Source organism: Tasmannia lanceolata, unplaced genomic scaffold (assembly GCF_043159265.1).
Source record: "Tasmannia lanceolata isolate RefF3 unplaced genomic scaffold, GAP_Taslan_0.1 ptg000002l, whole genome shotgun sequence".
Classification (NCBI taxonomy): Eukaryota; Viridiplantae; Streptophyta; class Magnoliopsida; order Canellales; family Winteraceae; genus Tasmannia; species Tasmannia lanceolata.
Window position 1 is genome coordinate 26,637,761 of NW_027518679.1, and position 26,878 is coordinate 26,664,638.

Sequence of the window (26,878 nt, forward strand, 5' to 3'; positions counted from 1 at the left end):
TCAACCGGTAAACATATAGCATTTTATTAGAAGGGCATTTCTGGAATACGAAAACAGAATGACCTTCATGTAATTGAATTAAATAGTGGCAGAGCTTGTTTTAGGGTTTTAGGTTGGAGAGAGATTGGCATTTCAGAAGGCAGAAGGATTGTGATTCTCAGCAGCTTGTAGATAAGTTGAGGTACATCAGAAAAAAAAAAAAAAAACCCATTTCAAATCTACATTTCTTTGTTTATTTCGTCTCAGTTTTCTTGTGTTTGGGTTGATGGAGAGGCTTAGGGTATGTTATCATCACTTTTCATGTCATGATTTTTTTTTTAATATTGGGGCAATGGAATTGTTGTTGTTTACAGAACAAAATTAACTAGAATGACACATTTTTTAAGTTTTGGTATACATCACAGTCAAGGAAGTTAACAATTTAATGAATCCATGGAGCAGTTCTATTCTTAAGGAGCATTTGAAAATATGAATAATTTAAATTAAGGGTTTTAATTTAAACTTTGGGCATCTTTCATTTCATTAATTACAGCTGAGGAAAGATTGTTTTGATATGATTAAGACTCTGATTTTTTTTTTCTTTCACAACTTTTCTAATGTATAGGTATCTGTTAACTATGTTGTAGTTGTGTTCTTGCAGTCTTAGACTGGGTCTAATTATTTTATTTTCTTTCATTTTGCTTAGTTCTAGAAGTAGTACAGTATAACCTGGAATCGATGGAAGAAAGCATTAGGTTCTGATTTGCTTTTTGCCAAATGATTATTGAGTATCTTTTAATTTGAATTTGATCCTTATGAAGTTTGATAGTGTTGAATGATTGTGATAGTAACTGATGCCATCGATTGTAGGGAGTGAATCTTTTATGGAATGCTGATCAGATGTATAGATAAAGCAGTTCTACCTACCATTGAAAAAATAAATAAAAAATAAAGCAGTTCCACCTTTTTTTTCAGGATTATGGCCTCATCCAATATCAAAGACCTCTTGACATCGTTTAGTCCTTCTTTGGACTTTTTTGCTATTACTTCAGGAGATGGTCGAATTAAGGTAAGTTGCTGATTCTTGTTTTCTTGCTGGAAACCTATGTAATGGACTTGAACTTTTATGAGTTTTTAAAATGCTTGTCATTCAAAATAAGCAAATCACTTAAATTTAGTAGATGGTTTAGCTTTATTTTTTTGGCTCAATTATACATGCCCATGCTTTGATCTGATCTGAGTGTCTTTCCATACATTGCACCATTAGCCCATTAGGATATCTTTTCTTTTTTGGGGATCAAAATCGAGATTAAAGTCATACAAATGACTGATTTTCTACTCTATTAGTTTATTTAGATGAAACTTCCTTTTTATGGAAAATATTGAGTTTATTTTATTTTTAGTTGACCTCATCTCTGATTTGGATACATTAGGCATGCAAATGAATTTTTCTCCTTATTTTTTTGGTTCTGTTCTCAGATTTGGGACACTTTGAAGGGCCAGGTACAGACTGAGTTTGCAGATATCCCTTCAAGTGATGGAACATATTTGCATGCTAAGTCTGAAAATGGACATCTTTCACTTGATTATACATGCATGAAGTGGATCTCGCTAGACTATAAGGTTCGTGTTGTACATAATGTTCATTGTTTAATGGGGCTGGCTTTTTGGGACCTGAATTTTGTTTACGTTTTGCAGAAGAAGAGAAAGCATGGATATTCATTATTAGTACTAGGGACAGGTAGTGGTGATGTATTAGCTCTTGATGTCTCTGCCGGACAGTTGAAGTGGAGATACAGTGACTGCCATCCTGGGTGGGTTTTTTGTCGAAACTCTGCATTCCTTTGGTATCAAAAAGTGGAAATTAAGGTTGTGTTCTTCAACTCTTTTGGGCGTAGCTTTTGGGCTTTTTTCATTGCGGAGAACTAAAAAAATGGAGAATGGCATTTGGCAAATCCGAACCGTACTGTCCTCTTCTGACTCTCGAGCAGCATTTGGCTTGGATTTGCAATGAAGTCTCGGAGTGAGGCTAAGTTGTTCCAAGCGATTTTGTTCTGCCTGTTTTGCCCTCACTGAAGTTCCGAGAATGAGAAGCATTGAAGAATGCAGCCTAAATTTCCTCTCTATGTTTTAATATGAAATGTCAATGCTACCTGAGTGCAATATTCTGTTTGTGTCATTTATGTGGAAATCATTCAACCTAATATTGACATTTTACTGTCTTTTTAATTTTGTATCTGAAATTAGATAACTGATGAACTGCCAATTCTGAATAAATATATATATATATATATATATATATATATATATATATATATATATATATATATATATATATGAGAAAACGGTTCCTACACATACGTGTAGAGAATTCTCTACACACTAGCTTAAAATACAGTTGGGGGCCCACATTGTTTGGGTGATTCAAGCCATCCATTTTAAAGGCCCTCACATAGATAGGGTGTCTACAAAAAATCAGATCCATAGGATCATCCCAACCCTACGATTTGTGGAGGTAAAATGGATGTCTTTAAACCTTTACAAATTAGTCCATTTTTTGCCTCCACAGTTCGAATGGTTAGGATGATCCTATGGATCTGATTTTTTGTGGACACCCTATCTATGTGAGGGCCTTAAAAATGAATGGTTTGGATCACCCAAATAATGTGGCCCCTACTGTATTTTAAGCTAGTGTGTAGATAACTTATCTACACATATGTGTAGGAACCGTTTTCTCTCTCTCTCTCTCTCTATATATATATATATATATATACATATATATATATATATATATAGAGAGAGAGAGAGAGAGAGAGAGAGAGAAAACGGTTCCTACACATATGTGTAGAGAGTTCTCTACACACTAGCTTAAAATACAGTGGGGGCCCACATTGTTTGGGTGATCCAAGCCATCCATTTTAAAGGCCCTCACATAGATAGGGTGTCTACAAAAAATCAGATCCATAGGATCATCCCAACCCTACGATTTGTGGAGCTAAAATGGATGTCTTTAAACTTTCACAAATTAGTCCAATTTTTGCCTCCACAGTTCGAATGGTTAGGATGATCCTCTGGATCTAATTTTTTGTGGACACCCTATCTATGTGAGGGCCTTAAAAATGAATGGTTTGGATCACCCAAATAATGTGGCCCCCACTGTATTTTAAGCTAGTGTGTAGATAACTTATCTACACATGTGTGTAGGAACCGTTTTCTCATATATATCTATATATATATATATATATATATATATATATATATATATAGAGAGAGAGAGAGAGAGAGAGAGAGAGGAAAATGATTGTACACTCGAGCGTACCAAGCTTATGGTACGCTCGAGTGCCCAATCACATGTGGGCCCACTTTGTTAGGATGATCCAAAGCATTCATTTGAAAGGCCCTTACATAGATGGGGTGTGTACCAAAAATCAGCTCCATAGGATCATCCTAACCCATCCATTTGTGGAGGTCAAAATGGACAGACACTGTGTGTCCACAAATCTGCCCATTTTTGCCCTCCACTTTTGGAGGGATTAGGATGATTCAATGGAGCTGATTTTTGGTACACACCCTATCTATGATAGGGCCTTGCAAATGAATGCTTTGGATCACCACAAAAAATGTGGGACCCATGTGATTGGGCACTCGAGCGTACCATAAGCTTGGTACACTCGAGCGTACAATCCTTTTCCTTATATATATATATATATATATATATATATATATATGAGGAAAGTGAAGCTACACCGCCGGTGTAGCTAACTTAGCTACACCGCCGGCTTAAAATACAATGGGCCCACATTGTTTTGGTGATCCAAAGAATTCATTTGATTGGCCCTCACATAGATAGGGTGTCCACCAAAAATCAGCTCCATAGGATCATCCCAACCCTACGATTTGTGGAGGCAAAAATGAACGTGTAAAAACCTTCACAAATTTGTCCATTTTTGCCTCCACAGTTTGAAGGGTTGGGATGATCCTGTGGAGCTGATTTTTGGTGGACACCCTATCTATGTGAGGGCCAATCAAATGAATTCTTTGGATCACTAAAACAATGTGGGCCCATTGTATTTTAAGCCGGTGGTGTAGCTAAGTTAGCTACACCGGCGGTGCAGCTTCACTTTCCTCATATATATATATATATATATATATATATATATATTTGTGCAAATTCTTAAGTTCAACAATCAAAAGCTCTGCATTGAGTGCCAACTGGGCTCATCACTAGTGTCTGGCACAGATTGCACGAGCTGATGTAATTTTGATGCAACTCAAAATCTTGATATTGACTTCTAAGTTTAGGGGAGGGATGTTCTAAATCAACTTGGAGGAAAGATAAAGTATATTTTTGACAAAATATAAGGGGAGGATTGAAACGAAATTACATAGCATCTGAATGGCATTTTTGACTTCTCCAAGCCAAGGAGGGGCTCATCTTCTCTCATCTTTTTCTTCAAATTGTGGTCTCCACGTAGAATAGGATAGAATGACCTTGGATAGGATAGAATGACAGAAAATGAGATCCACGTAGAAGAACCCAACTAGAGCCGGGTAGATTCCTTTCACCTTCTTCATGAATTTTTTTCTAAAGGATTCATTTAGCCGACCCCAACTAGTTTGGGATAAAGGCTTTGTTTAGTTGAGTTGAGTTGTGGTCTCCCATCGGTAACCTTGGGTTTAGTCAGATTGTTTTTTTTTATTATGGCTCAAAATTGATGCATGTTCAGAACTTAGCATCAGGAGTTATTTTCCTTTTATCTTTCAATGTATCAGGAGTTATTTTCTTTTTACATTTTCAATGTAAATCTCTCCACTCTAAATGAGACCAAGGGGGCATCGAATTTTGCCTTGTAGATTATATGTGAATTGAGAACACTTGAAGCTTCTGAAGCTTCATTGAAGTCAAGAGTCAAGACTTGGTGCATTCCTCTTCTTCACTAGATATTTTTGTAATATTTATCTGATTTTCAGTTAGTATTGTTACCCTTGATCCCCTTCTCATTTTATTTTCGTTTTGGCATTGTTATACCCAAACTTTTGGGGTCCAACTCTTGTATCGCCTTTCTTTGCATAAATTTTTTCCCTTTTTATCCTTTTCTTGAAAAAACACTAGAAAAAAAGAACATTGAAATGCGAAAGAAACACAAAAGGAATATTTTAGCTTTAGGAGGCGTTTGAGGATCAGTTGGGAGATGTTGGAGGTTGTCACTTTTTACTCGAATTACGTTACACAATGGGAAACATGGGGTAGGACAATGTTTGTAATTAGATAATGAATTTGAGTTCCTGCTATTTGGGAGATTGTGATAACCAATTTTTGGGTTGCTTTAGAGATTAGATGGTGCCCCTAGTCTAATAGTTGCTGGAGTATCATGTCTGCATTGTGTTTTTAGCTTTCCAGACCGCTTCTTGTTATATGGGTTTCATCTTCTACTTGGTATTTGGGATTTGTTTTCAATTGGTATCATATGGCGGAGAGAATATTGAACCTATTGGCTTCGTTGCTAGGGTTCATTATGGTGATCGAAGCTATAAAGCAGTGGTGTTGATGGACACTAGATACTACATCTTTCTTATCAGAAATATCCAATAAGTCGCACATGTTATATAGTATTCTTTGGTTGTGACAGTCTTATAATTACTTCAACTTTATGTCAATATATAAATTAGTGATTAGAGCTGTAAACTTATTAAGAGAACACTATACAAAGGCAATGAATTTCTTTTGTTCTCTCCTCTTTTCTCCACTTTCTATTTCACTCTCTCAAATTATGAAAGTCTTTGCATGGTCTCAGAGCAAAGGTGATCAAAGATTCAAGTTGAGATTTCCTATTCTTCAAAGAGGTATTTCTCAAATTTTGAAACCCCGACTCTCGATTTTCTTCTTCCGTATATTCAAAACCCTAATTCTCCTCTTCTTGTCTTGTGGCGCTCCCTTCTTCTATCAGATATGAGGTCTTAGTCGTGCACTCTTTATTTTCTGTTCTTTTCTTCTATCTTAATGAAACCCTAATTCTCAGACTCATTTTTCTTGTACTGCCTTTCGCTATTAGGCCCGAGTCCTTAGACTAATAGTCTTCTCCACTGTTTGAGTTATCACATCTTGAATCTTGTCGTCTTATATTTTAAGAGTTTAAACTTAGATTCTTGCAAAAACCCTAACCCACTCTTCCTTTTCTTTTCAAAAGCCCTAATCCAACCTTTTTTTATCTGTAAACCTAGTTATCTCTTTGATCATCCAACTCGCCTGCCATGGACTGTGTTACCTGCACTTCCAGTGGACACATAACATCAACTGGCCTCTTTCTATTCACATGCTCCAACACCGACTCCATCCCCTCATCCACTGTAGTTCACTACAGGATGTCATACTTGTCAACAACAAAATCATATTCTCATGGACTGCTATCACTGCTTCAATGCTTAGTATCAACGGAACTCTCTGAAGCCACTCAATCATCGAATGAGGGATTTTTCTATTTCGACTCCCTCTGAAATTTCTTGGGTGCTAGATACAGGTGACACCTATCATGTTTCAAATGATTAGTGTATTTTATCATCAGTAGTTCTTTATTCCAGCTCTTCTCGAATTGGCATGTGGATGGGTCTTGTTTACTCATCACATATGGTTCATCCTTCACTTCATGTTTTTGATGCTTATGTTGTTCCAAGCACTCATCAGAAACTTATGTCTGTTTCCAAATTTTCTACACAGTTTCTTTGTTACTTTGTTTTTATTCCATTTGTCTTTGTGAAGGATTAGAGTTTGGGGAATCTACTTGCTCAAGAGTTTCGCCAGGCAATCTTTATCTCTTGTCTGTACCATTTGTTTCAGGATGACATGATCTTGTTCACAATCCAACATTGAAGTTCTAATATCTTCCACATCACATCACATCTCTCTCTCTCTCTCTCTCTCTCTCTCTCTCTCTCTCTCTGTCTCTGTCTCTCTCTCTCTCTCTCTCTCTCTCTCTCTCCAGCTGTTTAGCATCATCATCTTGCACACACCAATGTTCGATTTCTTTAGTATCATAGTCTTTTAGTTCTCCATGTAATAAGTCCCCAATAAGACAGCTGGTACAATTCTCAGCTTGAAAAGTTTCATCAACTGTCCTTTTCTTCATTTAATCAAATAAATAGTACCTTTTCATTTGAACTTGTTAACTTACCAACTTCTCCAAAAGCTTAAGCTATTGGAGAGAGGCGTTATTTATCTTTTATACTTTAACACTCCCCCGCACGTCTGGCCACTTGGCAAACACGTGGCACATGTGGATTTTTGCTATCCGGGAGGTTTGAACTCGAGACCTTTGACTTTGATACCATGTTAACTAACCAACTTCTCCAAAAGCTTAAGCTATTGGAGAAGGGCGTTATTTATCTTTTATACTTTAACAGAACTAATCTATTCCGATGTTTGGGGACCAACTCTTGTTGCTTCTATTTTTGGCTCTTGATTTTATGTTATCATTATTGATGATTTCACTTGTTTTACATTGATTTTCCTTCTCTTTCTAGTTGCAAATGGTATAACCAGCATTTTCATCTTGACTATGAGGAAAGGTTCAGTCCTGTAGTCAAGTCCACTACAATGAGAATAGTCTTGGCATTAGCTAACATCTTCGGAAGGAAGCTTAGTTAAATAGATGTGAAAAATGCTTTCTTACATTTCGGAAATAGAAGCTTTATCTCACTGAGGACATAATTCACTATGATGAATAAAACTTCTTCCTTATGCAAACTTTAGTCATGTATGCATGGAAAAGGCGCTGTCCTATTTTTATTGCTATTTTTTGTTTTACAATAACTTTTTTTTTCTTTTACGTACCAGATTTATCCTATATGTTAATTCCCTGTATATAATTGGTATACTGCATGTTAACTATTATATCTTCTATTTCATCTGTTATTATCAGTCCATTGGTATGTACAATTGGTAGCATATATTGTGTTTGCATCATCTAACAACAATGTTTTCTGTAATGGGCAGCGGTGTCAATGCCATTGCCTTTTCTGGACGTGGTTCATCCATATATACTGCGGGTGTGGATGGCATGGTTTGCCAGATTGACTCGATGACAGGGAGCCCTTTAGGGAAGTTTAGAGCATCTACAAAAGCAATATCCTCCATGTCAATCTCTCCTGGTACAATGTCTTCAAATTAAGTACCTAGTTGTTCACTGTTCATATTTTAAAAGCTGTGCACTTATTTATTCTGCCATTGCTTTACCTTGGACTATTGTTGGTTATTTTATTTCCAAGGTATATTATATATTATAATTTATCTTATGTACAATAGTGTCCGCAGAACCATCCTTTCTGATTGGTAGTAGACATGTCTGTGTCATCTAGAGGATAGCTAGAAACACACTCTGATCTCAAGAATATCACTGATCATGATATGCTGACATGTTTTCCTTGTTGCTGAAAAGACCACTCTTTGGGGGGTTTGCTCTTTCTGCTGTCTCAAGCAACGTGGTATAGCTTTATTTGAAAAGAACCTTCTTTTGTGGTCTACATAGGAAGGTTACCTCCTCGATTCACTCCTAGAAAAATACTTGGTTTTTTATTTGATAGGAAGTTGATGCATAAAACAAATATCAGTATTGTTTCTACAGATATGGTGTAGCTGTTAAATAACCTCAGTCGATGTGAATTCTAATTGACACTTCATGTTCATTATGAACTCATGCAATCTCCATTTCGTTGACATAAAACGATTGAGGTCTCCAGAGCTTTTTTCTTTCGGTCCAGAGCTGAATATGGTTTGGACTCCTCCTGGGCTTTCAGCTTGTAAAAGTCCATGTGCATTTGTCCGAAGCATGGCGTGAGGCTATCATGCAATAATCACATGTATTATGTATACATACCTATAATTGAATTCAAATTTCCATATGAGCAAATGATATATGAATAACTCAGCCCTTAGAAGCAGGAATCTTCCTCATGAGTGCCGCTGCTGATCTAGAACTGTGATTTAGCGCTCCTTAGGAGGGAAACTACTCTCATGTGTGACGGGGAAACAGTTGAGGGCAACCCAATCTTCGAGAGCACTCCGTGTCACAGGGACTCAGTTGGCATTTTGGGCCATCAATGTCTAGTGAATTCTTTAGCGGTAGTCTTTAATAGAACTTTTGGTGGGCACTCCTGGTTGAGAGGGTTGGTTGGCCAAACTCCTTAGGAGGAGTTGGCCTCGTGACATACTGACTTCTTCCCCGATAGGCCTAGCAGGTGTACGCCAGAACCTTGGTGGTTTGCTTGTGGGCTGTAAGAGGACTTGCTTGTGCATGTGAGGCACACAGCAGGAAATCATACTGCAGCTCATGTGTGTGTCCTAAGGGAGCTTTGGGTGCAGACTGAGAGTTTATCCACAAGGATGCTCCAGTTTCTTTTGTCAAGGACGAGGGCCAAAGACAATGCATGCTGGGTTGGGTTCCGACATGCATTACGCATACGGACTGGTGCAGGGGGCTAGCTATACTACTTGCCTTTTGCACCGTGGTACGACTTGTGGGTAGGCCAATCTCTAGGTCTTCCATGAGTTTGTGCCGGGGGGACCTCGGTTGCCTTCGCAAGGTGTACACCTTGCGGATCAGTCCATGGGGCATCCTGCTTATTGGATGACCAAGCCTTTGTGTTGGCAGATTTGTGTGTGGCATTGTCTTGCCTCGTACTGGATGGACTTTGCGTTGGGCTCTAAGGCCTGATGTTCGATGTACCCATGATGCTGGCTGATCACGAAATTGGGTTCAGAGTTGGTCTCGGCAAGTCTAAGGTCAGTAGCTTGATGAACGGTTTGGTGGTTGTTGGCAAAGTATCTAGAAGTGCATGTCAAGATCTTTGCCAAGTAGCATGTTGAACAGCTTGGAGATTGTGTGCACATATGAAGCATTAAGAGGTGTTGGCTGTAGGGCCTTCAGAGCCTTGCACGGTTGAAGGCTTGCCTCAGCATACACATATGTTGATTGTTGAGGCGCCGCACAAGTTATTTCGCTGCTAAAACAGAAGGCCCGTGACACATGGCACTCTTGAATAGACGGAAACGCTTCTATGGTGCTCCCAACCTGCTCCTATTACTCCATCAGCCCCCACCATCATCAACTTTCTTGCATCAACCTCCAACTTTTCAGAGTACTTCATTGGAACAAGCACAAAAGCGTCTTCGGAAATGTGAGGGGTGAGGGTAAAGAAGTCCCCTTGTAAAAGAGAACACTAGAAGCCTCAGAATTGCATTAAAGGCCGGATAAATTGTTGGTGCTGCTAAGCGAGGCCGTGGAGAGAAGCGAGGTCATCGAGAGGTTGGGAGGCTGTCTGGAGGCCGTCATTAGGCCCTTTTAGACCGGATCTGGAAGGTCGTGGGAGGCCGTGGAGACTAGATTTGGAGGCTGTGGGAGGTCCATGCATTGTCGGATCTGGAGACCGTGGAGGCCATCGGGAGGCCATTGAGGCTGGACTTAATGGGGGTCTGCCAGGGTTTGGTGATGGTGCGAGATGAAGTCCGCCGGAGATCGAGTGGTGAAGATGGGTTTTGATCTAAAATGGCGGAATGAGATGAAGAAAATGGGATGTGGTGGAGGTGGGTTTAGATCTTGAAGAAGATGGTGTTGGTGGTTGGGTTTAAGAGGTGGAGATGTAGGAAGGACTGGAGGTGGTGGCCAACGGGGAGAGCTGCTGGAGAAGACTACTGGCTCTCTCTCTCTCTCTCTAAAAATGCAGCCGAAGAAGATGACCTGGCGTACGATAGAATAAATTGCTATCGTGCTCGGTTAGGGGGCGCACAATAGCTCTAGGTCTTCGAGCGGGATTTTTGACTTGGTGGGGCCCACAAATATGGCACTTATGTTGGATCCGATATAAGTTAGGCTATGGGGTAATGTAATGGGGATGGGTAGCATATAACGGATATGTAAGCTAATCCTACTTTATGTAGGGGGCGGTACTGTTGTAGCCTTTTTGGGGACAACTTGTCCCTTATTAGGCACTTTTTGGAATAATAAATGTCAATTTTCAAAAAAAAAAAAAAGCATCTTCAAAAGGCATTAGTAAAGAGGGCATGAAAATGAAGATGGCTTCGAAATTATTCCTTTTTGATGTACTTAAATTTTGAAAGATATGTATGAAGATGGTTAGAAATTACTATTTTTGATGTACTTGAATTTTGAAAAACACAAAGAAAATATTACATAAACGCTCCCATAGTGTTCCTAACCTTAGACTCTTCTAGACTCCCCTTCCCCGCACCCGCTTCGTGCTTCCAAGACTCTGCCTAATTACCTGATAATACTCATCTTCCATGCAATGCAACGGTCATGACAATCCTTGCGCAGAAGGCTTTGAAGGAATATGTCATGATGACAAAGGCAATGCTGCCTCTTCTTTTACTATATGTCTAGACCATCTGGTTTCATAAATTTCACGATGACAAAATTTTGGTGTAATGGAAGGTGGTTAAGCATTAAGTTGAAATATCAATTTGTTTTGTGGCTGATCAGAGAGACTTTGATAATGTATCTGATGGCTCAATATGGTGACTATTCGCCACACTGATGAGATTTATGACATTCGTCCAATGCTGTCATATTGGATTTTCATTTCATAGAGAAGCAAACAAGATAGTTGATAAACTTGTTAATCCAACTGTAACTGTAGGAAATTTTTATGAGCTGGAGAACCTATTTTCATATTGAGGGTTATTACCTCTGAGCTCTGAGGTGTCAGATCCTGGAAACTGGGCTGTGATGGCCAAAGAAGTTTATCCAAGCTTGCCCGGAACCAACAGGTACATGGATATGCTGGTTGCAGTTTGCTAACTGTCGAAAGAACCCAATATGCTGCTGTAGAATTTAGGGATACACCTGGGACTAAAATTCTTACACAAATTGAACTTATAAATTTACATAGTAACCTGATGAAACCAGTACATTCCGTTCACTTGTAGTAAGAAATGGATTCATGATTGGCTCAGTTTAGGAGATCTTGTAACGATTGTTTTACATTTCGGCCGAAATCCAAAATTTCAGTTGGAACCGAAATCTGAAAGTTTCAGATGTCGGTTTGGATTTCGGCCGAAATTTGGTCATTTTGACTGAAATTGAAAAAATTTCAGCCAAAATGACCGAAATTTGAAAAAAAAAAAAACGGTTTCGGTAGGGACCGAAACCGAAATTTATATCCATGCCTGTAACTATGGCTTAGCTCAATTGGCACGGCTGTCATGTTTCTTTGATTTGCATGTTTTTTTCTTTGCAATGAATGCATACAGCCTGAATGTGTCTCATTGCATATGCATAAGTGAAATGGATTAACACTACAAGTTTTTACTCCCCACCCCCTCTTTATTCTCTCATCTGGAAATGTCATATCTAATGCTGGTTGGACTGCAAGCTCCAGTGATTGAAAATGTGCCACCTGATTAATATTTGGGAACACCCTGATTTTGTGAATGTCTCTGAAAATTAGATTACGCTTTCTTTGTTATTTTAGACTTTTTTTATTGGTTTGTTTGAGATTTATATTACTAAGGTAATTAATCCTCCTTGGCAGATGGGATGACATTAGCCACAGCAGCTGGTCAGTTGAAACTTTTCAATTGTTCAGATAATAAAAGGATGAGGAAGTTTTCGGGCCATCCTGTGAGTATAAACCATTTCAATATTATTTTTGTAGTACATATCCTTTTTTATTTTCTTCATTTTGTTTATGAATATTACCTTAGTTGGATCTTTGGTTATGTTACTGTAGTCATCGGCTTCCAGTCAAGGTTTAAAATTTCGGAAATTTCTACTGAAATTCGGTAAAAAAACAAAATTCGTAAAAATCTGCACTGATTCTATTTTGCCGAAATTTCGGATTTCGGCTGAAATTTTAAACCATGCTTCCAGTTTCTATCAATTAATTTATGCGCTTGGCTGTTGTATAGGTTGCCGTTCGGTGTATGGTCTTCACTGAAGATGGAAAATACATTCTATCTTCTGCTATTGGTGAAAAATATATTGCAGTCTGGAAACTTGATGGTAGCAAAAAGCAATCTTCCAGTTGTGTGCTCTCAATGGATCATCCTGCTGTCTTTCTCGACAGTAAGGTCACTGACAATGGGCCCACAGATGATCTAGGGTTTTATGTTCTAGCTATTTCAGAGTTAGGTCTTTGTTATTTTTGGTATGGAAGGAACATTGAAGAATTGCGCAATACAAAACCTACAAAGATCTCGTTGTCTTTTGAGGCTCCCGTCCCAAAGAATCACAAGGTTTCAATACCTACAATATTTGCCGCAAAATTACAAGGCATTGTGAGACCTGCCTCTGGAGTAGTGTTCGCTGCATATGGTTCAGTAATAAAGCCATCATTTGATAAACTCACAGTACAACATGGTATAGATATAAACTTAAAAAGCTCAAGGGATGGTGTTCTTTTGCCAATGGATAATTCTCTGGATTCCCAGAAACGACGAGTATTACAAACTGAAGGTAGTCTGCATATGATTGTCTGATACTCTGATGCTTTGTTGAACAAATTATTCTTTGATGTATTGTATGGAAATAAAGTGATAAACCTTGATTTAAAGCTAAACTATGTCACAAATATCGTTGTTGGGAATTTCTCGGCAAGGGAAAATGTTGGGATATATTAAATTTTCTTATTTTTTTTGGGTTTATATTGGGAAAAATAGTAAAAATAAATATCATGATGATATTATCGTGATATTTTATGATAAAATGAAAATATCGCTATATTTCTAGAATCTCGAGATTATTTCGGGATTTTGTGATTGTATCAAAATTTCGCGATAAAAATGAAATATTTTTTTGGGAAACGCGATATTTTAAAATATCGTAGATATTTGTGATATAGAAGCTAAAGGCCAGTGCGATCAATTTTCTATTTGTGGTGCTCTTTTGAACTCACATTTTGTGTTATCAAATATATCCATATATGGGACTCTTTTGAAAATCATTATGCTTTCAAAGAAGTCCACAGATTTTTTATGTGAGAATTTCCAACATTTTAACATGCATTACTAATTGAAGCTGGTTATCATTTGTATTCAACATCTTTTCGGGACACTAATTATTTGTGTACTGATTGTACAGTCACTGCTTTAGACCGTGCAAATGCAGAAGATGCCATCCTTCCAATTCCAAAGCTCTATGATGTTCATGACAAAAAAAGAAAGCATAATAAACGGCATTCTGATGTTCTGGTCAACAGCGAGAGTGAATTTAGGCTCATGAGTAACAAAGGTAGGCACAACATTGTTTTCAGGAAGGAGTCAATTCCTTTTTTTTTTTTTTTTTTTGAATATTAGGAGGAGGAGAGAGCAATGTATGAGTTTTACTATTGTTTGTTTGAAGAGTGATATAATCATCTTGTCTCTTATTATGCATGAATATCTTTGATTCTGTTCTCTACTTATGCATTACAAATCACCTTATAATGTGGATAAGGGTTGACCATCTCATCAAATAAACAACCAAGTATTCTCTTTTTATCTAGTATAAATATAGACTAGTATAGTAAGATATAGTGTTAGATGGAACAAAAACCCCATAGTTTTGATTTGGAATTAAAGAACTTGATTTCATTTGTGAATTTACTATCTGAAACATGCTGTGTAATGATTAACTGACTAGGCAATGTCATATACATGTATTATCGAGAAAGATTATCGAACACATTGACAGTTGAGTCGAGATTTTGATATATTTCACGTAATGTCACCTATAGGGACCATCACTTATTGGTGGCAGTCTTGTAATTATTTTATATATATTAAGCCTAAGGGACCATGGTTTTAAATTTCAGTTTCGGGCATCAGCGAAACGGGAACATTTCAGTTTCGGTACAAAATTTTGTCCTAAATCTTGTGTAAAATCATCGAAACATTTCGATACGAAATTTTTATCATTTTTGCCAGGGTTTCTGTCAAAATGTCTACATATTGACAGAAACTTTGCTTTTTATCTAAAAAGTTGCATGTTTCGCATGTTTTGAACGAAACATTAATGGAATCCTGAAATCGGGCGAAATCTTGTCTTTTTTCGAATCCACGTGAATTTCGTTTCGGTACCAGCCGAAATCGAAATATTTCAGTCGAAACAAACTGTTTCAGTCAAGATTTAGAGCCATGTAAGGGACTCGTGGGGTTTTAACTTTGCAACCCGCAAAATCCTTCCTCTCCTCTCTAGTTCTATGTTCTTCTTCTATCTTCTTCCTTCCTTTCTTGATGTGTTTCAAGAGTTCAATCACTAGTCAGTGCATCAAGATCTAGAGAATTATTGCTCCTTTTCTTCTAGTTATGAACCTCTGTGTAACATCATGGGCCATACGACTGGCGTCGGCAGTTGTACGACCACACCTTTTCTCCAACAACCCGTAGGCTCTAGATCACATATCTTATATGATTTATGAGTATTTTTTTTATCTTTTATGAAGCTGTTTTGCCAAGTTTCTGTCGAGTCATTTTTTTTTTGGGGGTGTTTTCAGCAAAGAATTTTCTCCAACACTGATCTTTTTTATTATATGTAAATTTGAGCAAGGAAGCAGGAATCGCACCCTGCATCGAGGAATCGCGATTCCGAATCGGGAATCTTGACGCTTCCACAAAATGGGAATCACGCTTCCCCAAAATGGGAACGTGCTTCTTCGTCGCTTCCCATCGTTTTAATTTTATGGGAATCACAAAAATGGGAAACACGCTTCCCCGGCACTTAGTCTTCTGTCTCTCTTTCTCTCTCACTCTGTGTGTGTCTCTCTCTCTCTCTATATATATATGTGTATATATATATATATATATATATATATATATATATATATATATATATATATATATATAGAGAGAGAGAGAGAGAGAGAGAACAGTTTCTACACACAAGTGTAGATAAGTTATCTACACAGTAGCTTAAAATACAGGAGGGCATATTGTTTGGGTGATCCAAACCATAGTTGCCGAAAACTCCTTGGGTGGGTGGGAAACCCGTTTCCCATAAAATGCGATTCGCGCGGTTGGGAAACTCGTTTCCCCTAAAATGAGGGAAACACGTTTCGGAAAAGTTTCTAAAATATGATACAAAATTGGAGAAATGTTTCTGAAACACATGGGAAACATATGGAAAACTTATGTAAATAATGTGTAAATGCGTGATAAACGTATACAACACTAGTAGAAAGTGCATATGAAACCTGTAGGAAACATGTGTGGAACTTACGAAAATCATTTTTGAAAAAACACATCATCATAAGACGTTTCTAGTATGATTTTCTATTGTTTCTCGTTTCCCCTGTAATTTTTTTTCATGTGTTTCCCGTATCCGTTTCACGTTTCGTTTCCCGAATTCGTTTCCCACCCTGGTAACTATGATCCAAACCATTCATTTGATTGACCCTCACATAGATAGGGTGTCCACAAAAGATCAGCTTCATAGCGTCATCCCAACCCTACGATTTGTGGAGGTAAAATGGAGGTGTATAAACCTTCACAAATCTGTCCATATTTGCCTCCACGGTTTGAAGGGCTAGGATGATCCTATGAAGCTGATTTTTTGGGCACACCCTATCTATGCGAGGGCCCATCAAATGAATGCTTTGGATCACCCAAACAATGTGGGCCCCCATTATATTTTAAGCTAGGGTGTAGACAACTTATCTACACTAGTGTGTACTCTCTCTCTCTCTCTCTCTCTCTCTCTATATATATATATATATATATATATATATATATATATATATATATATAGGAAAAGGATTGTACGCTCGAGCGTACCAAGCTTATGGTACGCTCGAGTGCCCAATCACATGGGTCCCATATTTTTTGTGGTGATCCAAAGCATTCATTTGCAAGGCCCTATCATAGATAGGGTGTGTACCAAAAATCAGCTCCATTGAATCATCCTAACCCCTACAAAAGTGGAGGGCAAAAAAAGGGCAGATTTGTGGACAAACAGTGTCTGTCCATTTTGACCTCCACAAATGGATGGGTTAGGATGATCCTATGGAGCTGATTTTTGGTACACATCCCATCTATGTAAGGGCCTTTCAAATGAATGCTTTGGATCATCCTAACAAAGTGGGCCCACATGTGATTGGGCACTCGAGCGTACCATAAGCTTGGTACACTCGAGCGTACAATCCTTTTCCTCATATATATATATATATATATATATATATATATATATATATATATATATATATATATATATATATATATATATATATATATGAGGAAAGTGTTCTTGAGCTATAGCTTAGATAAGCTTAGTGGCCCCACATTTTTGGGGGGATCCAAAGCATTCATTTGGAAGGCCCTTCCACGAATAGAGGAAAGTGTTCCTCTGTGTGGGGCCACATGTGTTCTTGAGCTATACCTCAGATAAGCTTATCTACTCGACCGAGTAGCATCACTTTTCTCTCTCTCTCTCTCTCTCTCTCTATATATATATATATATATATATATATATATATATATGAGGAAACTGTTGGTGAGCTTAAGCGCACCATAAGTGCGCTTAAGCTCCCCAATCACATGGGTCCCACATTTTCTGTGGTGATCCAAACCATTCATTTGCAAGGCCTTATCATAGATAGGGGGTGTACCAAAAATCAGCTCCATAGGATCATCCTAACCCCTCCATTTGTGGAGGACAAAAATGGGCAGTTTTGTGGACAAACACTGTCTGTCCATTTTGTCCTCCACAAATGGAGGGGTTAGGATGATCATATGGAGCTGATTTTTGGTACGCACCCTATCTATGATAAGGCCTTTCAAATGAATGCTTTGAATCATCCTAACAAAGTGGGCCCCCATGTGATTGGGCGCTTAAGCGCACGATAAGTTTGGTGAGCTTAAGCGCACCAACAGTTTCCTCTCTCTCTATATATATATATATATATAGCATAAGAGAAAATGGGAGAATTTTTTGATTATTTTGAAATTCTGTCCATTTAACACGTCAGTGTAGTTCCCTTCCGTCTATCTATTAGATTAGATTCTACCCCTCATCCCTATTTGTACGTGTGTCTCTCTCTCTCTCTCTCACTCTTTACCATTCACCCCTGAGCTGCTGTATATATTTGTTCGTATATGCAAGGGTAAAATCGAGACTCTAGAATTTTTTCATGATACGTGTCCTCTATAGTCAGAGATATTTTATGTACAACTTTCTATGTATTACGCTCCTCCGTTCTTCTCTCTCCAACGTCATATTTTATCAAACAAAAGAAGAGCCTCTGAATATATATATATATATATATATATATATATATATATATATATAGAGAGAGAGAGAGAGAGAGAGAGAGAGAGAGAGAGAGAGAGAACGGTTTCTACACACAAGTGTAGATAAGTTATCTACACACTAGCTTAAAATACAGTGATTTTTTGGGATGATCCTATGGAGCTGATTTTTTGTAGACACCCTATCTAAGTGAGGGCCAATCAAATGAATGGTTTGGATCACCCAAACAATATGCCCTCCACTGTATTTTAAGCTAGTGTGTAGATAACTTATCTACACTTGTGTGTAGAAACCGTTTTCTCTCTCTCTCTCTCTCTCTCTCTCTCTCTGTGTGTATATATATATATGGTTTGTGAGCTAGAGTTCACAAACCATATATCCCATTGTTAGTTGAGTCATCCAACCTATTAGTTTTATAGGTTATACACACACACACACTCATATGAGAAAACGGTTTCTACACACAAGTGTAGATAAGTTATCTACACACTAGCTCAAAATACAGTGGAGGGCATATTGTTTGGGTGATCCAAACCATTCATTTGATTGGCCCTCACATAGATAGGGTGTCCACAAACAATCAGCTCCATAGGATCATCCCAACCCTATGATTTGTGGAGGTAAAATGGAAGTGTATAAACCTTCACAAATCTGTCCATTTTTTTGCCTCCACGGTTCGAAGGGTTAGGATGATCTTATGAAGCTGATTTTTTGGGCACACCCTATCTATGTGAGGGCCCATCAAATGAATGCTTTGGATCTCCCAAACAATGTGGCCCCCCACTGTATTTTAAGCTAGTGTGTAGATAACTTATCTACACTTGTGTGTAGAAACCGTTTTCTATATATATATATATATATATATATATATATATATATATATATATATATATATATGAGGAAAGTTTTACTAGTCGGTCCCCTAGATAAGCTTATCTACTCCTCCCTATTAAAAAACCGTTCGATCAAATACAGTGTAATCTGAGCCCTACAAACTTAAAACCCATATCATAAAAGAAACCCTCATTCGACGGAAACAGATTCGAGGGTTTTCAAACACCCAGCCCACGCTCTCTCTCTCTCTCTCTCTCTCTCTCACACACACACACACACAGATTCTAGGGTTTTCAAAAACCCAGCGAGAATCGAACGAGACATCTCCACCCTCTCTCTCTCTCTCTCACACACACACACAGATTCTAGGGTTTTTAAAAACCCAACGAGAGTCCCTCATTGGATGAAAAAAACCGATGAGCTCCACTCTCTCTCGCGAGGCCTCTCAAAAGAGCACTCCGACGGCACTCCCTCTCCGCTGGATTTCTCTGATTTCTAAGGTAGGGTTTTTTTCATCTCTTCTCTAAATCATTTGAAGCTCATATAAATGGCTAGAAATTTTGTTCTGGTTTTTTGCAATGGATTTTTCAGCCATTTTTAGCGGTTTCTGCAATGGAACTATTTTTTGGTTTGGAAGGCTGAATGGGGTGAGGTTTCAGCCATTTTTAGTAGTTTGCAAGGCTGAATGGGGTGATTTTAGTGGGTTACAAGGCCATTTTTCTTTCTTTTTCAGCCATTTTAGTGGTTTGGAATTCTTCATCTTTGTTTATTGTCTTTTTTTTCATGTGTGGATTATATGGAACAAATGAAGCTAGGGTTTCTAGAAATCTATAAATCATGTGTTGCAGCATTTTTTTTCTCTTAAGGTTTTTAGAAATCTAGGATTTATTCATGTGTGTCAGCTCATTGTGGATTTATTCATGCCGTCTCTAGAAATCTAGCTAGAAAGCTAGGGTTTCTAGCTTACACATGAATACAGAGACAGTCAAACTGAGACGGATTGCGAAGAAAAGAAGCACTGATTTGTTCTTTTGTTAAAAATAAAACTTTTTTGGAAGATCTTGAATCAAATGAATACAGAGACAGTCAAACTGTCATACAAATGCTAATTGTACTTGAAAGCATAGTTTTTTCTTTGGAGTTAGTGTTCCACAATGAACTGATAATTATTTAGGGGCTTTGTCTAGCTCAATTTGGCTTGCCCTTATAGTTTCCACAATGAACTGATAATTGCACAATGAACTTATAGTTTCCACAATGAAGTGATACTCTTCCTTCTCTCTTATTTTCCACAATGAACTGATAATTTTTTTGGAGTTTCTTTGTCTAGCTCTAATTTGGCTTGCCATTATAGTTTCCACAATGAATTGATAATTATTTCTTTTGATTGTGGTTTTTCTTATTAGAATGGAGACTACATGATGGATACTAACTTGGAGCAAAGTGTTGGGTTATCAATTGATGACATCGACGCTAATAGGTTACTTTTTTATGAGGAGGGGGAAGCTTTTGGGTTAATAAACAATGAATCTGTTGGCAATCAATTACTTTTGGATGAGGAAGGGGGAAATCCAAATGAGGGTGCCTTACTTTCTATTCACAACTAGGAGTTGTAGTGGTAACACTAGTACCCCTAGTGAAGATGATGGTGAGAGTCTATGTATTTAAGGAACCCTTTGTTAATCAGGAGTTTGACACTGTAGAAGCTGCGTACGAGTTTTATAATCTTTATGGGTTGGCCACAGGTTTTGGTATAAGGAAATCCAAGACCGAAAGGTCGAAGGCAAATCATGATATTATAACGAGGAGATTTGTTTGTGCTAGAGAGGGGTTCAGAAATACTAAGATAAGAGGCAAGTAGGAAAATAAGTGAAGCTGCGTAGAAGTGTAAGAGAGGGTTGTGAAGCCAAGTTGGAGATTAAAAAGAAAAATGAGATGTGGGTTGTGTCTAAATTTGAAGCCAAACATTGTCATGAACTCACCTCTCCTGCCAAAAGACAAATGTACCGTTCACATAATAAGTTTGTTAAGAATGTGGTCACCGAAAATTTGATAGACAGTCTCAGTTGACAAGGGGTTCAAGCTTGTAAAATTGCTAGGTTCATTAGTTCCACATCTAACGCTAGTACTGTCACACCAAATCAAGTTGTGTCCCACGTGAGAGTACGTAGGCGGAACAATATGGGGCAAGAAGCTTTCCTAGTTGTCCGACAGTTCCATCAGAGACAAGCAGAAGGCCCAAATTTCTATTTTGCCATGGAGATGGATAACAAGGGGAATTTGCGATCCATGTTTTGGGCAGATTCACGGGCGAGGAATGCTTACCTGGCCTTCTCTGATGTCATTGTATTTGATGTGACCTACAGGACGAATAGGTTTCAGATGCCATTCGCACCATTTACTGAAGTTAACCATCATAGGCAATCTACCTTATTCGGATGTGCGCTGTTAGCAGATGAGAGAGATGAGACATTTACATGGTTGAGCATATTGCACCCATGCGAGATTCTGATAGTGAGTTTAGTAAGGATTACAATAGGTGGTATTTCAAGAAAAACATGCACGAATGTGAGGAAGAATGGGGAACATTTGAGCAGAAATATGGCACGTCTTGTAGACAAAACTCGGCTTGGCTCGGTCGGGTTAGGGCTGGGGTTTTGGCTCCTCAGGTTGGGCTAGGATTGGCCCCAACCCAACCCAGCCCCCAGCCCAAGTTGCACCACTATTATTACCTAAAAAAAGAATAAGTCTACTGATATTCGCACTAACTATCATTCCTGAATTTTGTTAATTGCAATAACTCACCTTGTCTTTTGATTTTTTAACCCGCCAATAATAATTCATAAAATTCAGGAATGATACAACAAAAATTTGTGAAAATACTTGGGAAAAAAAATGGGGATAATTTTTGAAAGGATTCTGATATTGGTAACTCTAGTACTCGATACATGTTTAAAAAAGAAAAGACAAGTTGGGTTTTTCCAATTATAAAAACATGGTAGTGTCTGCTTCATCAGCACCTTTTAGAAAAGGAAATGAGTTCGCGCCTATTATCAAAACATGGTTGAGCCTGACACTTCCATTTGGAAAATGCATGGGTTATGGTTACAGGAGAGAGATGACAGAAAGCAGAGACCCTGTATTTCAAATCCAAGTCTGTGCTACTATTAAAACATGGCAATGCCAATAGTAGTAGGCCTTTAAATATCAACACCATTCTCATCTAAAGCAAAAGTTTGACTACATTACGCTTCAAGAAGAAAGTTTTACTTGCAACAAGCTACATTAGGCTACATTAAGCTTCTAAATAAAAAAGGCATTCTTACTACATTACGCTTCAATGAAACTTTAGGAATAGAAATAAGTAAGTAACAACAAGACACTCTTACTACACATTCTTACTGAGAGTCATTTCATTTTCAAATACACTGGAATAGGTACCAAAAAACCAAGAAAAAAAGGGAAAGAACTCCAACTACTTTATTCCACCCCTTCTCATTCTCTATGTGTGTGTGTGCGCGCTTCGTCTTGTTTCGTCCAGTATAGGTGAATCCCAACGAAATGGTCTGGTAAGGTAAGAATCTCCAATCAGGGCATTTTTGGTGGCTTCTTTTTACCATTTTCCTATGCAATACAATATGCTTTTTCCGCTTCAGACGAAATGAAAGGAATTTGACAACAAGGATAACGAGTTAAAACAAATACTCGTTTAACTTGCCAGGGCCGATTGAAAACTTGCCAGGTTAGTCATTGAATTGATTGAGTAAAACTAATGTTGCTTTGTGTGAGTTCTTGACCAAGTACCATTTTTTGAACATCTTCATCTAGATTTGTCATATGCATAATTTTTTATTCTACTAGCATTTTTATTTTATTAAGAATGAATTCTGTAAATTTCCGCAGTCATTTATTTTCTTTTTATTTTTATTTTTTGATGTTGACTTTACAGATGACCCGGAAAAGGTTCATGTTGATACCGGTGCGATATGCATGGAGGATAGGCTTAGATCATTAGGAATCCTTGATAATGAAGATCACCTTAATAGCGAAAGTTATTCTAGGTTTTTTACTGGCATTGCTCCGAATTCTACTATTTTAAGTGATGCCCACTTATTGGGTGAAGCTAATGTGCCAACGAAGAAGGTTTGTTTCTTAAAATATTTGGTAAACAATATTTTTAAATTATTGCATTTCTCAACTCTTCAACATTTTTGTTTTTTCAAAAGAATTGAAACACACACATTGACCATTTCTGTGTTCCATTACTAATCATTTCAATGTCATTTCCATCAGATAAAGGCAGCTATTTTGTCTATGAGCCCTAATGATGCCTTCGAGTTTCTGAAAGTCTTGGTGGCTATGTGGAAATCAAGGTTTTTTAATTTCTGTTCTCTTTTAATTCTATTAAGTCTGAGTTGGGGGTTGTGGCATTAGAGAGTGTGACATAATTTTTGTTTCAATTGACAATCTTCATGATTGTTCGTTCTCTGTTGAGAGTTTGGGAATAGTACATACAGCCTATGTTGGGAGCTCATCACATATTTTTTTTCTGTAAAAGATTAGGTTTTAGTTAAACGATGAGAAAGTGAAAACAAAAAGGAAAAAACAAGTAAAAATGAGCAAAAAGAAAAAGTAATAAATGGAAATAGAAGCATGCATACATAAATCTTGCTAAATAATAGAATGCAACAGTATACATCAATGAAAAACACGAAATCATCATGAAAAATTTTAAAAACATTAAATGGGTGAAACGATAACAAAATGAAACCAAACAATGGGCAAAGAGAGTCATACTGACATACGAGGATCTTGCTCTAACAACATCAAGAAATGGCATGCAATTTCTTTTCTTTTTTGAAAATCAGGAAATGGCGTACATCAAATAAAAAGTCTTACCATCAGTGAAAAGGCTAAAAGGGAAGAAAATAATCACAAAAAGTTATGTATATCGACAACCAAGATTACCATATGATTCTCTACCGATTCAAATGCCACTTGGCTTCTGAGATGAAGTTTTACGGACAACATTCTAAACTATGCTGAATTACTGAATTAGCAAACTTGTTCATGCAAGGTAAACTCTAAAGCCCTAAGTAACCGTCTTATAATGAGTGTACTTATTCATGATTACACACACCTTGGACATTATTCATTAAAATGGAAACTTGTTTCAAAGTATTTAGGTGAATTTGTTTCTTGGCAAAGTGTTTCTCTTTCAGCTCGTGATAATATTTTCATAGCTCTTCTGTATATATCATTGGAAGCCCACACAACTGTAAGATCTGTTTTTTTTTTTTTTTGAATGGTCAAGCTGTACAATCTGCTTTTTGAATGATTTTATTATTTTGAAATTATGCATTCTTTTTCCTTTGAAACATACATGTCAGTGAGCTACATCCCTTGGAATAAATTATTTTATACATTAATGTTATTTGTGCTGATTAAAATGCTTGCTCTATCCAACAGGTCTAGCAGTGGAAAGTATGTTCTTCCATGGATACACGGTATATTAATAAACCACAGTCACTATGTGATATCTCAAGAAGCCTCTACCCAGATGCTTGAAATCTTATATGAGGTATAATTTATGTCAATTTAGCAGCTATTTTATAATTTATTTATAAAATGAAGTGAAGCTATTTTATCGTGTTCCCTTCTAACCACCATAGTTGCAAAATTCTTTGAAAAATTCTTGAAAATAATCTGAATTTTTTAAGATACTTTTGAAACTTAAAAAAATCCTTATAATGCAAAAATTCTCGCTTATTTTGAATTAAATAAATTTTCAATTAGACACGAACTTGACAAATAATTCATCAATTTCTTATAAACTGTTTCTACATATTGTCACAAGTTCAAAATTAATGAAAACATATTGTAGAAAAACTAAACTAACAACCTACTTTAGAAATCAGATGCACTTACCATCACTTCACGCATTTTGTTGTCCTATTTTTAAAAATAAGAATACAAATAATAAATGTATGTGAAAAACATACATCTTTTCCACATTTTTTCCCAAACATTTCCTAATCTTTTCAAACAATTGTCTCGTCAAATTATTCTTGAATCCAAACTTTGTAACTATGGTGTCCACTCATAATCATGGGTTATTCTTCTATCTTCATGTGTAAAATCTTGCTAGAATATGATAAGTATATAGAGATAGATGCCAGAGAAAAGAGATTTCAATTGGGAGTATAAATTCAATCCTATCCAACATAACAATAATGGTAAGTCATATAAAATTCCCAAAATGCTATGGACATTGATTTTGACCACTTTTATCACCCCCCCTCATGCTAGCTCATTCTATGAGACATGGTAGCAATTTGCCACTAAGTGACTAAAGCGTGCCCACTAAGTAGTGCTAGTGTTCGGTTGCGAATCCTTTGGTGAAGACATCTGCAAATATGAATGGCTGTGAATCCTTTAGTACCAAAACCTTACAGATCCAGTCCTTCGATGCTCTAAAATACGAAGAGATGAATTCCTGACTTAAGCCCTCAGCGGAGGGAGTGAGCACGGGAGCAATAGAGCAGAGTACAAGTTAGCTTCAAATGGGTTCTGAGTTAGGGACGGACAAGGGAACCCATCTCTGTGGCAGGATCTGCCTTAACTTCCTGGCTTGGCTTCATCAATGTTATCTAATAATTAGTTCACTATTAATATGTTGTCCAAATGGGTTCTGAGTTGGGGACGGACAAGGGAACCCATCTCTGTGGCAGGATCTGACTTAACTTCCTGGCTTGGCTTCATCAATGTTATCTAATAATTAGTTCACTATTAATATGTTGTCCAAACATCCGGCCTTTTTTTTTAATTTGAGAAATTTTCAAATTAAAAGCAGTCGTCTTCACAAATTTGTCCATATTTTGCCTCCACAGTTTGAAGGGTTAGGATGATCCCATGGAGCTGATTTTTTTGGCACACCCTATCTATATGAGGGCCTATCAAATGAATGCTTTGGATCATCCAAATAATGTGGCCCCCCTATTTTTGTGAGCTCTGCTCAGATAAGCTTATCTGAGCAGCTGCTCACAAACCATTTCCTCATATATATATTTATAAATATAGTAACTCAGTAGTCTTGTATTTTTGTTGCAGATGACAAGGTTCAAATGTGCAGCTATTCAACCTCTTTTACAATTATCTGGTCGCCTGCAACTCATTATGGCACAGGTGGAGAGTCGCTTCTTTCCCGTCCTCATTTTGATATAGTATGTTCTTCTCAGACTTGGTTGATATAGAATCTTATCTTTTCAGATCGACAAGGCTGGACATAATATGCATCAAGCAATATCAAATGAAAAGGTGGATGAAAGTGAAGAGGAAGATGAAGATATTGACGAATTTGTTTATGGGGAAGAAGAGGATGAATCCCAGGGTGCTAGTAGTGATGATGACATGGAACATCAGCCTTAGACTTCTCTGTAATATTCGCTGGTGATAAATTTTGAATCCCAAGGTGGTAGTGATGATGATGTGGAGAATCAGCTTTAAAAACATAATTTTGGCTCTCACTTCTCCGTATTTTTCGCTAGTGATAAGTTTCTACAACTTGAGGATGAGAGTGAAGATGATGATACTGACGAATTTGTTTATGGGAAGAAGAGGATGAATCCCAAGCTGGTAGCGATGATGACGACATGGAGCATCAGCCTTAAAAACATAATTTTGCCTCACATTTTCCTATTATTTGCTAGTGATAAATTTCTTCAATTGGTTACATGATTGTATTGAATATATGTTCGGCAGTATGGTATTGTTAAAGATTTCCATTTGGTGAAAGTCTCTTTTTGAAATAATTCATGTCCGTTATTTTGTTGCTT

At 37.4% G+C, this 26,878-nt stretch overlaps 1 protein-coding gene across 1 annotated transcript; it reads left to right on the forward strand.

Moving 5' to 3' along the window:
- Positions 1-56: 56 nt before the first annotated feature.
- LOC143848873 (transducin family protein / WD-40 repeat family protein) lies at positions 57-26,878 on the forward strand. Its single transcript, XM_077357953.1, has 13 exons — positions 57-181; positions 955-1,048; positions 1,459-1,602; positions 1,678-1,793; positions 7,970-8,124; positions 12,523-12,611; positions 12,899-13,445; positions 14,070-14,219; positions 22,993-23,186; positions 23,337-23,416; positions 24,513-24,624; positions 26,154-26,228; positions 26,313-26,878. The coding sequence occupies exons 2-13, from the start codon at positions 959-961 to the stop codon at positions 26,469-26,471; spliced, it is 1,911 nt and encodes a 636-aa protein (XP_077214068.1). The 5' UTR covers positions 57-181; positions 955-958; the 3' UTR covers positions 26,472-26,878.